Source organism: Typopeltis vanoorti, chromosome 1 (genome assembly GCF_054136105.1).
Source record: "Typopeltis vanoorti isolate ZY-2024b chromosome 1, IOZ_Tvanoo_1.0, whole genome shotgun sequence".
Lineage (NCBI taxonomy): Eukaryota > Metazoa > Arthropoda > Arachnida > Uropygi > Thelyphonidae > Typopeltis > Typopeltis vanoorti.
In genome coordinates this window covers 15,008,497-15,023,957 of record NC_143549.1, presented here as the reverse complement: position 1 = coordinate 15,023,957, position 15,461 = coordinate 15,008,497, and the positions used below count along the sequence as shown (strand labels likewise).

The following is a 15,461-nucleotide window of genomic DNA, read 5'->3' as shown; positions in this document are numbered from 1 at the left end:
GTTTTACAGTCACCCATAAAACTGAAAACCTAAACAAGAATCAAGGTCTAACATTACCAGAAATTTGGAAAGCTTTAATCAGATCATTAAACATCAAAGAAATGAACTTTCGTGACAATTACATCATGAGCCATAACGAATAAATCACGTTCCCGAGACAAGTGCATTGCCTTGTTCAATACTAATTTTTTGTATGAATTAGAACCATCAGTTATAACCTAGTCTGTTACCTTCATATAGCTTACTAGTTTGTATTCCCTGAAGATGCCGATAGAAAAAAATTGGCGAAACATGTAGGACAATAAAATAAAGCTACTTGACGAACATTATATAAAAAACGTGTAATAGTCTTATAAATTTATTATAGTCTAACCAAGTGAAATAAAAAAACTTTCCCATCCACTCCAGTTTGACTATCAACTTATCGTGTGGTAATCTATCAAAAGCCTTTGCAAAATCTAAGTATATTGCTGTGTATCCTTTTCCTCTGTCCATGGAAGCAGTCACCTTATTGTAATAAGTAAGTAGATTACTAAAACATGACCTCCCTTTAGCAAATTCATGCTGTCCATCAAAGATTATACAATTGTTGTCAACCCAATTCTGGATCTCACAAGTTCTCACAAGCTTCTCCAACAACTTAACTACAACACCTAACACACAGATAGGCCTATAGCTTGAGGCTTAAATTCTATCACCTCCTTTATGAAGTGGCACAATCTTGCCCTCCTTCCACTCCTTAGGAACTTGACCAAGTGCAAGACTCATATTAAAAAAAATATGTCAAGGCAGGTGTCAACTCCCTGGTACATTCCTTCAGAATACGCAGTGATATATTATCATGTCCCACAGCCTTATTTACATCTAATTTACTCAACTCCCCAAACACCTCTTGCTCACTTACAGTCAGTCTCTCCTCCCCATCATCAACTGCTCTCAATCTCTCCATGAAGTCACATTCACAAGATTGAAAGATCTTTATGAACAGCTCATTAAGTATCTCCACCACACCTTCTGCAACATCTGTCTTTATACCATTTTCTGTAATCAATGTCATCATTCCATAATCATTCTTTCTTTTGCTGGCTACATGTCGAAAAAACTTCTTAGGATTCTTTTTGGCATCATTTGCTAACTGCTGTTCATACCTCTCTTTAGCTACCCTCACCAACCAAGTCACCTACCTTGTCTGGTCTTTATAGTTCTCATGGAATTGATTATTTCCACTTCTCTTATGCTGCCTCCATAATGCCCTTTTTTCTCTGTATCGCATGCTTAATCTCTTTATTCATCCATTTCACACCTACCTTTTTTAACCTTCTCACCCTTGGAATACATTTAGACATTTCATCTACTAGATAGTTTTTGAAAATCCCCCAAGTTTGTTGGATCTCTTTTCCAGATAACTCCTCATTCCATGTTACATCTGCAAGCTGTCTCCTCAGCTCTTCATAATCACCCGCCTTGTAGTTCCACATATACTTTATATTAGAGCAATTAGAAATGGGAGCAAGCATCAGCAATGAAGTAGAAGAGCTCAGTGAAAACGAAAAGTGAAATGAAACATCTGGAAGAGGATAGTAAACATCTAAAGAAGAGATTGGCTGATGATAATGAGAAGGAAGAATTTAGTATTATGAAGAGATAGTCGTATATCATTGTATGGGGACTCAATCATTAGAGATGTGATTACAAATAAAGTGCACAAAACATGCTTTCCTGGTGAAACAATGAAGCAAGTAACTGATGCATTGCAAAAAAGGAAAGACCGTACTTCAAAGTTAGTGGTGGTTGTGGGCACAAATGACTTAGTTGAGGAGAAAAGAATGTTGATAGAGACTTGAGGAAGTTGTTGCAGCTGGTAAAGAAGAATAGTGTTGTTGGGAAAGTCATAGGTGTGTTGTCCAGATATGATAACAGTGAATTGAGAAGGAGAGTAGAGATAATGAATAGTAATATGGCTGAGTTGTGTGAAGCAAAGGAGGTTCAAATTTGTAAACCTGTGGAGTGAATTTGAAGGGAAGTTGGAATCGTTTAAAGCTGATGGATTACATTTGAATGGGTTGGTGTTGGGCATTTAGAAAATCTATTGTATTCTGAGAGAGTCAACAAGTTAGTTGTAGTGATTGTTCAGATTCTACTTGTGAAGTAGGAAAACAGAAATAAATGGATTGTATGACAGGAGGAAGATGGATATACGAGGTTGAAGATGTGGTTGCTGCAGCAAAAGGTGGTGGAATGCAAAAGGTTGAGGATGAGACAGGCAGGAGTGAAAATCAGAGTCAGGATCAGGGAAATGGAAGTGATTAGAGTGAAGAGAGAGGTGTGCCAGAATAGAGAATGTTTGTGCTGGTAGAATGGCCTCAAGGACACAGGGATTGTTAAGTTTGTACACAAATGTAATGAGTATTTGACACAAGATAGCTGAGTTTGTTGCATCGATTGAGTCAGTGTGCCCAAAGATAATTGGAATAAGTGAAACTTGGTTGTGTGAGGAGGATGTGATGTCAGGAATAGTAATAGAATGATATATAATTTTCTGGAAGAATAGAAATGTTAAAACAGGAGGAGGGGGGATGCTGTTAATAATTGCAGAGGAATTGTGTCTGAAGTGTGGAAATTAATAGTGCATGCATAGATTTTGAATCTGTGTGGAGTGAAGTTGAAATAAATAGGTTAGTATACATCTGATAGGATGCTGTTATAGGCCAGGAAATGCAGAGAATACCGATTGTGAAATGGAATAAGTGAAATGTTTAGGCAAATTAGTTGGGCATGTAAATATCCAACTGAGGATCGACTGAGGGAATGTAGACTGCGGAGTTTGGTAGATTGAAGAAGAGGTGATATGATTGAGACTTTTAAACTGTTGAGAGGCAGTTACAGGGGACATTGAAGAGTTCTTTCACTTGTTGGAATGGTGGGAAGGAGCAATGACAAGGGGCCATCCCTGGAAGTTACAAAAGGAGGCTTGTGCAAGAGGCCAAGGAGTGGTTTCTTTGCAAGGATGGTAGTTGAACCGTGGAATGCATTGCCTGAGAAAGTGGTTAGAGCAGGAACGGTCAATGGGTTCAAGGAGTGGTATGATAAACTTTGTGTTTCCTAAAATTGACCTCCCACGATGAGTCTTTTCACACCATGGAGTCCTGGATGATAATAAAAATAATAATAATAATAAGAAGAAGAATATCAGATTTGTGTAACTAAGGGTAGTAAATAATGCTGTGCAATATATAGAAGAGAAGCGAGTATTAGGAGAATTGGAAGTGAAAGAATCAGAGTAGTATCAGATGTTGGTTGGGTTGGATGTTAATAAGGCTGTTGGAATAGATGACTTATCGCCATGTATTCTTAAGGAATGTGCAGCACAGTTGGCTATGCCCTTGACCTGGTTATTTAATGAAAGTCTTGCAGTGGGTGTGGTTCCTAAGGGGTGGAAAGAAGGCAAAATAGTATCACTCCACAAACATTCTAGGACAGAAGTCTCCAACTATAGACCAGTCTGTATAACTGCAGTTGTGGTCAAGGTATTGGAAAAATTGGTAAGGAATAGAATTCAGAATTGTATTGATGGACATAGCATTTTTTATGATGGTCAGCATGGATTTTAAAGGGTAGGTCCTGTCTTAGCAATTTACTAGCATTTTATGATAAGGTAATAAGTGTGTTAGATAAGGGAGAATCATATACAGTGATATTCTTGGACTTTACAAAAGTGTTTGATAGATTACCACATGATAAGTTGGTGTACAAGCTGCAGAGGATGGGAATAGATAGTATATCGGTTAGATGGATCAGAGATTGCATGTCTGAATGATACCGGCGGGCTGTGTATGATGGAGCAATGTCTCAAAAAAGGAGGGTAACCAGTGGCATGCCACAAGTTTCTGTTTTGGGCCTCTATCTTCATGCCAATCTTCAGTTGTTTGCCGATTGTACCAAGTTGGGAATAATTATAAGTAGCACTGCTGATGTTAATTACCTTCAAGAAGATCTGAATGGACTTTTTACTTGGACAAAGGAGTGGCATTGTAGTTTTAATATCAATAAGTGCAAGGTGTTGCATTTTGGAGTGCAAAAATATAAGGCTGTGTACTATATCACTGGTGCCATACTGCAGGAAGTGGATGAGATTAGAGATTTTGGACTGATGGTTGACAGTAGACTGAATGTGAAGTTTAGGAGGCATATTGCCAATGTTGCAAAGGCTGCACAGTGCAGCTATGAGACATGTAGGGATAAAGAAGTGGTTGTGCTACTGTATAAAGCACTGATCAAACCACAGTTGAATTATTGTGCTCAAATCTGGTCACCTGCTATAAAGCACTGGTCACATCACATTGATGTGATGTGACCAGTGCTTTATACAGTGTCACAACCACTTCTTTATCCCTACATGTTATAGCTGCACTACGATGTGCAGCCTTTGCAACACTAGCAATATGCCCTCTAAACTTCACATTCAGTCCACTGTCAATCATCACTCCCAAATCTCTAATCTCATTCACTTCCTGCAGTATGGCACACCATTGATATAGTATGCAGCCTTATATTTCTGCACTCCAAAATGCAACATCTTGCACTTATTGTTATTAAAACTACAACCCCACTCCTTTGTCCAAGTAAAAAGTCCATTCAAATCTTCCTGAAGGTAATTAACACCAGCATTGGAGAGAGTCCAGAGGCAAGTGATTAAGACAATGTCAGGACTTTGGAATGCTGGTTATGGAGAGAAGTTGAAGAGATGCAAATTACAGAGTTTGGTGGATAGAAGAAAGAGCAGTGGTATGACAGAGACATTTAGGTCAGTGAGAGGATTTTATCAGTTCAATCCAGAGGAGATTACAAAAAGAGTAGAGGGTGAGAGGGGAAGAACCCAAGTTCATCCCTGGAAGTTATGTAAAGGTGTGGTGAAGAGGGGCATCAGGAGTAGATTTTTTACATAGAGAATTGTCAGTGAATGGAAAGCATTACCAGAATGTGTTGTTAACAGGTGGGGTGTTAAGGATTTTTAGATTCTATATGATAAATATTTTGTCAGTTGAATGAACCTCCCACGATGAATCTGCTGACTGCATAGAGGGTGTAATAATAATAATAATAATATATACTGTATGTTTATTTATTTTTTACATAATCCAGAAACCCTGCTCCAGAGACTAAACACAAAACATTTTCAAGGAAGAAGGGAATAAAAAAGTTATATCCTGTATGCACCATTTTATTTTTAATCACACCAATCCATGAAAAACTGGTGATTAGTTTACGGAATTAACAATGCATATAAAGTATATTAATTAAAGGTAACTTTAATGAATAACTTCTATATTTCGGCAACGTCACATTGCCATCTTCAGGAACATAAAGATATGGTATGTGCACACAGGCACTAACACAAAGCAAATGAGGAAGAAAGCAAGAAACTGATATTGTTCCTAAAGTCCTAATGGTGCTCTCTGGTGGGCTAATTTGGTAGTCTTGGCAGTTGAGCTGAAGTTCTCATAATGTAAGTCTCCCAAATTTGGGGTAGTTTCAAGGTAGTTTCAGGACTTTAGGAACAATATTAGTTTCTTGCTTTCTTCCTCATTTGCTTTGTGTTAGTGCCTGTGTGCACATACCATATCTTTATGTTCCTGAAGATGGCAATGTGACATTACCGAAATATAGAAGTTATTCATTAAAGTTACCTTTAATTAATATACTTTATATGCGTTGTTAATTCCATAAACTAATCACCAGTTATGTCTGACCAACGTATAAGCCTTGCTACTACAATCCATGAAAAGTCGTAAATTTATAGTATCAGTTCTATGGATAGAGATTTCTTCTTTTCTTTTCTTTTCTCCCTTTTTTTTTTTTTTTTGTAATTTATTTATATTTAACATAATCTGGTAACCCTGCTCCAGAGACTAAATACACAACTTTTTCAAGACACTTTATGCCTCTGATAAGTGCAATAGTAGTGTCATACCAGACAATGAAATTCACCTCCCTATTTAAACACAATCACAGCTATTCATATCTATGGTAGGATTTCAATTCACAGCCCAATTACTGTGGCATATTAACCATTCAACCAACTAGGCTAGCATTAAATTAAAAAGGATTGGTTCCCCCCCCCCCCCCAAAGATGACAAATATCTTGTTAGACAGGGAGAATGCATATACAGTGGTGTACTTGGATTTTTCAAAAACTTTTGATAGACTCCCACACAACAAACTAATAAATAAATTGAAGAGATAGGCATCAGAAAGTTGTATACGTGGATGTGGTATCCTGTAAGAGGAAGGTCACGGTGGGGTCAGTTTTGGGATCATTCTTGTTCAATTTGGATATTAATGATATTGGGATGGGTTTAACTAATGATATGCAGCTGTTTGCAGATGACACAAAATTGGGGAGAGCAATGCAAAGTCAAGCGAATATCATGGCCTTATAGGAAGACTTGAATTTATTATTATGCACAGATTTGTTTGCTGGGTTTTCATGGGCATGAGGATATGCTGGAGAGGGTCCAGGGATGATTCACAAAGGTGGTCAGTGGTCTTTGGAAATTGGAGTATGAGGACAGATTAAGAGAATGTAAATTTCAAAGTCTCGTGAACAGGAGGAAGAGGGGAGGATATGATTAAGATATATAAGCTAGTCAGGAGTTGTTATCAAGTTGACATGGAAGAGATTTTTCATAGAATGAGGGGGGGGGGGGAAATAGAACAAGAGGCCATCACTGGAAACTGTATAAGGAGGGTGTGTGAGCAGAGGAGTGAGGATTAGGTTCTTTACATAGAGAGTGGTTGATGAGTGGAATGTATCATTGCCTCAGTGTGTTGTGAATGTAGACACATGGAATCATTTTAAGGATAGTTTGATGAGCATTGTATACAATAATATACCCACAATGAGTCTCTGACTCCATGGAGTCGATATTAATAATAATAATAAAATTGTATAATATATTCATATAATATCTATATGCTCAGCTTAAATTACAGTAATTATTTTAGAGTAACTTATTACTTTGAACAATATCCCATTTATAGTCACATTAAAAACCACAGAATTATTTAACATACCCTGATTGAGAATGAAGCTTCACTAATTTCACAAGAGGGGGTGTCTCAAGAATGCCCTTCCTAGAAATCCAGATAATATACTTTAGATCGTCATAAGAGTAATATGATAAAGGTAGATCCAAACTGCTATGAAAGAAACCAAATTAATAAAAAATCAAGATTTGTTTTTAAAATGGAAAAAGAAAATGTGCATAACACTTCAATAAAATAGGCAAATAAATTTGGAACATCACTATCCTGTGTCCAAATGTTTATAGTAGGTATTTATTTATGAGGTTGTTCAAAAGAGAACTGAAAAGCTTTTTCAAAGTTTTGAATTCTTTATTAACTACCAATAATTAACAATCATTATCATTTCCTAAAATCTATTTTCATTGAATTTATAGCATTCTATTCTCATTAAAAAATAAAATAAATTTATTTATTTATTGTTATTATTATTATTATTATTATTACCATCTTACCTCCATGGAGTCAGAGCCACATCATGGGAGGTACACACTATCACACACACACAATGATCAACCAAATATGCCTTAAACTGATTCAGTGTGTCTACATCACAAACACACTCAGGCAATGCATTCCACAGACCAACCACTCTCCACACAAAGAAATCTCTCTGCGCTCCTCTACTCAAACTATCCTTATCCTTATATAGTTTTTAGGGATGGCCTGGTGTACTACTCCTCCCTCCAATTCTGTGAAACATTTCTTCACTCTTAACCTGATAACAATCCCTGATTTATATGTCTCAATCATATCCTCCCTCCTTCTCCTATTCATGAGGCTTTGCAATTTACTTTCAATCTGTCTTCATACTCCATATTCCAAAGACCGCTTACCACCTTTGTGAATCTTCTATGTACTCTTTCTACATATCCTTGTTACCATGAAAACTTGGCAACCAAATCTGTGCAAAATAATCCATGTGAGGCCTGATTAAGACCTCATATAATGGAATTATAACATCTTTGTTTCTGCATGCCAAGGTCCTCCGGATCATCATTGGGATTATCCAATGTGACAGCTTCATGACTTGTGCAATGTGTGTCCTTTGAATTTCAGGTTCTTGTAAACCACGACTCCCGGCTATCTCATCTTCTCTATCTCCTTTAAATTCCCCCCCCCCCCCCAGTGAATACTTTGCATCCCATTGTTGCTTACCAAATTTCAAAATCTTACACTTTGCAACATTGAACTGATAGTTTCACTTACCTGCCCATTCATACAATCTATTCAAGTTAGCTTGTAAGGTCATAACATCTACTTCTTGACTACATTGCTCTCTCTCCAATTTTGCATCATCTACTAACAGTTGAATATTAGAAGGTAAACCAATCCCAATATCATTAATATACAAACTGAACAACAATGGCCTCAATACAGATCCTTGCAACACACCACTAGTGATTTTTCTCGTTTGGGATACTGCACACTCATCAACTTTCTGATACCTATTTAACAGTCTGTTATCCAATCTTATCTGTTTCAGGTTATTTAACAACTTATCATGTGGCAGTCTATCAAAAGGTTTTGCAAAATTTAAGTGTATATGCATGCATCTCCCATGTCCAAGACATTTGTCACCTTGTTCTAGTATATAAGTAATCAACTGTTGTTTTGAATCCATTTCTGTATGCTGGTTCTCAACCATCACTTCAGTATCTTAACTACAGCTTCAGTGTGTCCACATCACAAACACACTCAGGCAATGCACTCCACGCACCATATAGATATACAGATTGGCCTATCATTTGAAGCTACAGCTTTATCACCACCTTTATGCTGGCCTGGTTGGCTGAGTGGTTAGCATATCTGCTCTCCAGCGAAAAGGCTGCGTGTTCGAATCCCGCTGTGGGCATGGATGCTTGTAATTGTTTGTGGAAATACTAGTGGTAGTGGTCGGTGGTAGATAGAGTTGGTGTAGTTGTAGTCAGTTGGTGGATTGAGTGAGACAGAGGTAGAGCAGGCACCCTCCCTCGATGTTTGCCAGCCTGGTTGGCCAAGTGGTTAGCATATCCGCTCTCCAGCGAAAAGGCTATGGGTTCGAATCCCATGGTGGGCATGGATGTTTGTGATTGTCTGTGGAAGTACTACTGGTGGTGGTAGGTAGTAGATGGTGTTCGCGTAGTTTCAGTTAGTTGTAGTTGGTGAAGAGTTGTAAAGTAGGTGCCTTCCCTCAATGTCTTTGGACTCCATGGAGGCATTATATAATAATAAAATACTTTTTATGCAGTGGAACAATTTTACTGAACTTTCACTCCCTTGGAACCTGTGCTGTTTCATGACTCTTATTAAACAGGCATGCCAATGCTACTGCCAATTCCCCGGAACATTCCCTTAAGATGGATGGTGATATGTTATCAAATCCTATCATCTTAATGATATCAAGGTTATTAATTTCCTCAAATACCTCCTGCTCACTCACAATTAAGCTATCCTCTCTCCTATGTCCTCTACACTTAAGTTCCTCATGATTCCATCCTGATCAGGATGAAATACACATAAATTGATCACTGAATACCTCAACAATGTCTTCTGCAGCAGTTACCATTCTATCACTTTCATACCTTAACTTCATCTTTTCATGATCATTCTTCCTTCTACTTGCCACATATCTAAAATACTCCTAGGATTTTTCTTCACTTGATTTGCCAATTTCTGCTCACACTACACTTTTGTTTTCCTTACTGAGTCCCTTTCCTGGCTTATTATTATTATTATTATTATTATTATTATTATTATTATTATTATTATTATTCCTGATACTTCCAAGGAGTCCGAAGACTCATCGCAGGAGGACACCTACAACTGTCTCAACACTACACCGAACCTCGGCTTGTTCTTTATATTTTTCATGTAACTGATTGTTACCATTATTCATCTTGTACTTCCTCCAAGAAGTACCCTCTTTCAGCTTTCATGCTTAAGCTCCACATTCATCCATTTTACACCTACTATTCAGCCTTTTGGCCTTCGGAATGTATTAGGAATACACATTAATGTTTTTATGTATTTCTTTGTCCCACGAAGCATTTATTTCCATACTGCTCAACTCCTTGTCCCATGTTATAGCTCCAAGCTGTATTCTAAGCTTTTCATAATCACAGCTTCATAATTTCACATATATCCATTCCTCACAAAAGTCTGCATATGAATAGCCACAACACAGGTGATTACTTCATGATCACTTTCACCAGCTGAGTGAAAGTATGAAACCCCCTCTCACATTTACATCCTCTGATGAAATGATTAGATACAGAACTCTTGATCATTGTTTGCCCTCCTTCACGTGCTTGAGATAACTATCTCTCAAGAACTTAAAAAATTAATTTTCTTTATTCCCAAATGCTATCTCTTCATTCCAGTCTATACCACCATAATTAAAATCACTAATTATAATAACGAATGATCTCTTGTCTTATTTGTTGGCCTGGTTGGCCGAGTTGTTAGCGTATCTGCTCCCTAGCCAAAAGGCTGCTGGTTTGAATCCCACAGTGGGCATGGATGTTTGTGACTGTCTGTGAAAATAGTTTGGTGGTGGTCAGCAGTAGATGTCATTGGTGTAGATGATGAAGGTAGTTGCGGTTGGTGGAGATGGAGAGTTGTGGAGTAGGTGCCCTCAATGAGTCCTTAGACTCCCTGGAGGTGTTACATAATAATAATAAATAATAAATATAATTGAAATAATTATCCTTCCTTGGTTTACAAATCCATGTTGTTTATACATTTCTTCACCACCACTTTCCACATTCCTGGGCCTATAGCAACATCCAACTAAATATGTCTTCCTGTCAACTGCCATGTTACACCACACTACCTACCATTTCCACTATTTTCCTCTTTCATGTCTACCTTATGTGGACTTAATTCCCTTAGTATCAAGCAGCACTCCTCCCTTCTTGCCCTTTCTATCCTAACAAAAAATACTATATCCTTCCATTTCTATTACCATTATGATATCATCGTCATTTGAAGGGGATAAATTAACTGTGGAAAGGATACAAAGACGGATGACAAAGATGGTTTCAGGACTGTACAAGGATAGTTATGAGGATCGGCTGAGAGAATGTGGACTGCAGAGTTTGGTGGATAGAAGAAGGAGAGGTGATATGATTGAGACTTTTAAACTGTTGAGAGGTGGTTACAGGGTTGACACTGGGGAGTTCTTTCGCTTGGTTGATCAGCGGGAAGGAGTGATGACAAGAGGCCATCCCTGGAAGTTACGAAAGGAAACTGTGAGCAAGAGGGTAAGGAGTGGTTTCTTTGTATGGAGGGTGGTTGAGCCGTGGAATGCATTGCCTGATGGAGTGGTGGGAGCGAGAACGGTCAGTGGGTTTAAGGAGTGGTATGATAAACTTTGTGTTTCTCAGGGGGGGGGACCTCCCCTCGATGAGTCTTTTGACTCCTTGGAGGCCTGAATAATAATATCATCTTCATTTAACCATGTTTCACTTATTCCAATGATTTTGAGGTAAATAAACTCCATCAGCAAAACCATTTCATCTCCCTTATTTCTGATAATTCAGACATATGTAAACAAACAGTAATTCATTTTTAGGTCTGTAACCAGTCCTATGCAAGCCACTTGTTGGTTGTGATTTCCCCACCATACCTGCCCAATCACCTTTTTCACCACTTACCAGATATATCTGCTTAGTCTCAACTTCCCCCAACCAAATCACAATATACTTCCCCAACACAAAATCACAATCCATCTTCATACTCAATTCACTGCCACTTTCAACATCCACTCTTCCTATGCCATGTCTACCTGTCCACCTGGGCTGCCCCCATTTCCCTGTTCTCTTGCATTCCTGTTCCCTCTTCAACTCTCACACTACTATTGTTTCCACTCCCAAGCACTTCAGTTTCTTCAATGCCACTCTTCTGATTTTTCCCTTCATCTCTTTCTTCTGATCCCCTGCACACATCACACACTACACTTCCATCCAGCAACACTTTCTCCAGTGCACTCACTCCAGAGCCATTCAAATGCAACCCATCATGCCTGTATAATTTCATTCTTCCCTCAAACATATGCCATACATCCACAAACTGTACTCCCTTCTCCTCACACAGCTCCACTAGCATACCATACATTTTGGCTCTCCGTCGCAACTTATTATCATCATAACTCGGCAACACACTGACAACCTTTCCTACTACACTGTTATCTTTCACTCTTCTCAATAACTTCCTGATATTCACCTTCACATCCTCCTTATGTCCACATAGATCATTTGTTTCATAATCATGACTAACTCTCTTGCTCTTTTCTTCCTTATGCCTAATGCCTTAATTACCTACTCATTCTCCCTCCTGGATAGCAGACCATATGGACTCTCTCAGTAGCTGGGTCTCTAATTATGGAATCTCCATATACTGATATCCTGAATCACTAGTCAGCTCTTTTACTCTTTTTCCTTTCATTTTATTTTCTGGCACACTTTCATTAGTTTCCACTAAACATCTAATATCATTTTCTGCATATTATCTATATTATTATTATCCATATTTTTTCCATATCCATGTTCTTTTGAAAGTCAGTATACATCTCACAGTCTTTCACAGTTATCTATTGTCTCACAATCATAGGAAGTTCTTGTGAATATGTATGTTTTCCGTGGATTCTGCTTTATGATAAGATTTGCTGATTTACTTTTCCATATCCTGTTCATTGCTTGTATGTGTACTTTTCTTTTTGTTATGCAAGATCTTATCTCTTTTTCTTTTTACAGTCTAAATTGTGCCATTTTGCACCCTAGGTACATGAAGTTCTCAACCTCTTCCAGCTTATATCCATTGACCTTTATTTGCTTTTTTATCCTCTCCCTCTCCAAATATCATTGTTTTTGTTTTTTCAGTATTCATTATCAATCTATATCTCTAGGAGAGATTTACTTCTATTTGGGTTTATACAGGCCAAATTTATTTCAAACTAAGTTAGAAAATACCGACAAGTTTTGCCAACTTTACCTGTTTGGCTTCATCAGGGTAAAAATAGATGTAAGATAACTTAAACACTAAAACTATAAATGAAGGAAGAATCGAATACAATTGTATTTTTACAAAAAGCAGAAGAACGCATGCATCACACGCATGGAGCGTGTATGATCTCACTTGTTGTTATGTAGGAACATTCTGTAATTGGCAGCAAGATTTAATTCAGGCATGTTTAAAGATCTTATGAGGGTCTTCCAAATCTCAGGCAGAATTAATCCTTGGTTTCTATTTAGATTTTGTTTTGAACAGATAACTGTTATGGCTTCTTTTGTAATTCGGGAGCGGAATTATAAAATTTTTTAATAATTTTACAATAAAAAATTTATAAAAGAGACATTACTTCTCTGTTCCATCATTGCTTAAAATCTAATTTTTTCCTATGGAATATGATTTATCAACAATTAACAAGCCTTGCAATGGGCAGACCTCTTGCACCCCCTTGTGCAGACCTCTTCATGGAGAAACTTGAAAGTAAAATTTTATCTCAACTAGACCCTAAACCCACAGCGTGGTGGTGATATGTGGATGACATTTTTATTGTTTGGAAAAACACAGAAAAGGATCTGTTCGATTTTCTCAGCAAGATCAACCCATTGCATCACAAAATTAAATTCACCTTAGAACTTGAGAAAGAAAAACAATTACCATTTCTGGACACTTTAATTAAGAAACAAATAGATGGACGCATCAGCCTTACAGTCTATCGCAAACCAACCAACACAGGTCGATACTTGCATTTCACCTCTTCACATCACAAATACTCAGAAACTTAGCATCGTACACATGCTAAAAAATAGAGCCTCTCTCATCACTACAGATGATAAAGACCTCAAAGATAAACTATCCCTGATATCAAATAACCTTATAAACAATGGTTATAGTAGAAAATTGATCCACAATATACTTTTTTGTGACCCCCCCCACAAAGACAGTCTGAAGATATAAATTATAATTCAACTATCGTGATTCCGTATACGGGGACAGTTTCCAATAAGATTGTTACACTCCTCAAGCCACATAGAATACGAGTGGCTTTTAAACCTTCAAAGACCATCCGCCAATTCTTAAGATCTCCAAAAGACAGTCATCCTTTTTTCAAATATGCCGGAGTCTACAACATTCCCTGTTTGTGCAGCTTAAACTATATTGGTCAGACCTCTAGATGTTTTGAAATCAGAAGAAAGGAACAAGTAGAAGACATAAACAATAATAGAGAAGACAAATCAGGGTTAGCTTTTCATTTCTCCAGGACAAACCATACCATAGAATGGGAGAAAAGCTCCATGTCTTACTTAGATGAGGATTTCCACTCCCAAATTATAAAAGAAGCCATAACAGTTATCCGTTTAAGTTATCCGTTTAATTTATATTAACAAAACCTAAATAGAAACCAAGGATTAATTCTACCTGAGATTTGGAAGACCCTCATAAGATCTTTAAGCATGCCAGAATTAAATCTTGCTCCAATTACAGAACGTTCCTACATAACAACAAGTGAGATCATACACACTCCATCCATGTGATGTACGCGCAATTGTATTCGGTTCTTCCTTCATTTATAGTTTTTGTGTAACAGTTTTAGCATTTCAGTTGTCTTACATCTATTTTTTACCCTGATGATGCCAAACAGCTAAAGTTGGCGAAACTCGGTATTTTCTAACTTAGTTTGAAATAAATTTGACCTACATAAACCCAAATAGAAGTCAATCTCTCCTATAGTTTTTGTGGTCAAAAATAACCTTTTTATCATTAATCTCTATCTCTTTTATTCTTTACTTAACTTCAGAACTATTCTTTCTAGTCCTTCTGCATCTTTTTCAGTAAGGCTTTGATTAGGCCACACATGGACTATTGTGCCCAGATTTGGTCACCGGGTTTTCAGATGGATGAATAGATATTGGAAAGGATCCAAAGGAGACTGACTTAGGTAGTTTCTGATCTCTAGAATGTCGAGTATGAGGAAAAATTGAGAAGATGTAATTTGCAGAGTCTGGTGGATAGGAGGAAGGGGGGGGGGATATGATAGAGACACAAGTTGGTAAGGGATCAATGGATCAATGCTGGAGAAATTTTACAGAGAATAGTGGGAGATCAGGGGAGAACCAGAGGTCATCCCTGGAAACTGTATAAAGAGGATGTGAGTAGGAGAGTGAGAGGCAGGTTTTTTCGTGCAGAGTTGTGAATGATTGGAATGCCTTGCCTGAGAATGTGGTGTCTGCAAAGAGTTTGAAAGTGTTTAAAACATGATATGTTGAGCTGTGTGTGTGAAAACAGGACCTCCCAAATGAGCCTTTGACTCCATGAGGTCTTGGGGTGGTAATAATAATAATAATAATAATAACAGTCATCTAGAAGTTAAATTATTGATGATTTTTGTA

General features: G+C 37.5%; 1 protein-coding gene across 1 annotated transcript in view; it reads right to left on the bottom strand.

Moving 5' to 3' along the window:
• The window catches only part of LOC150109801 (lysophosphatidylcholine acyltransferase 1-like), a 424,292-nt gene that overhangs the window by 171,245 nt on the left and 237,586 nt on the right, over positions 1-15,461 (bottom strand). Inside the window, exon 9 of the mRNA XM_090396220.1 lies at positions 7,075-7,200. Within this exon, the coding sequence (XP_090252346.1) occupies positions 7,075-7,200 (126 nt within the window). The remainder of the gene's footprint in view (positions 1-7,074; positions 7,201-15,461) is intronic.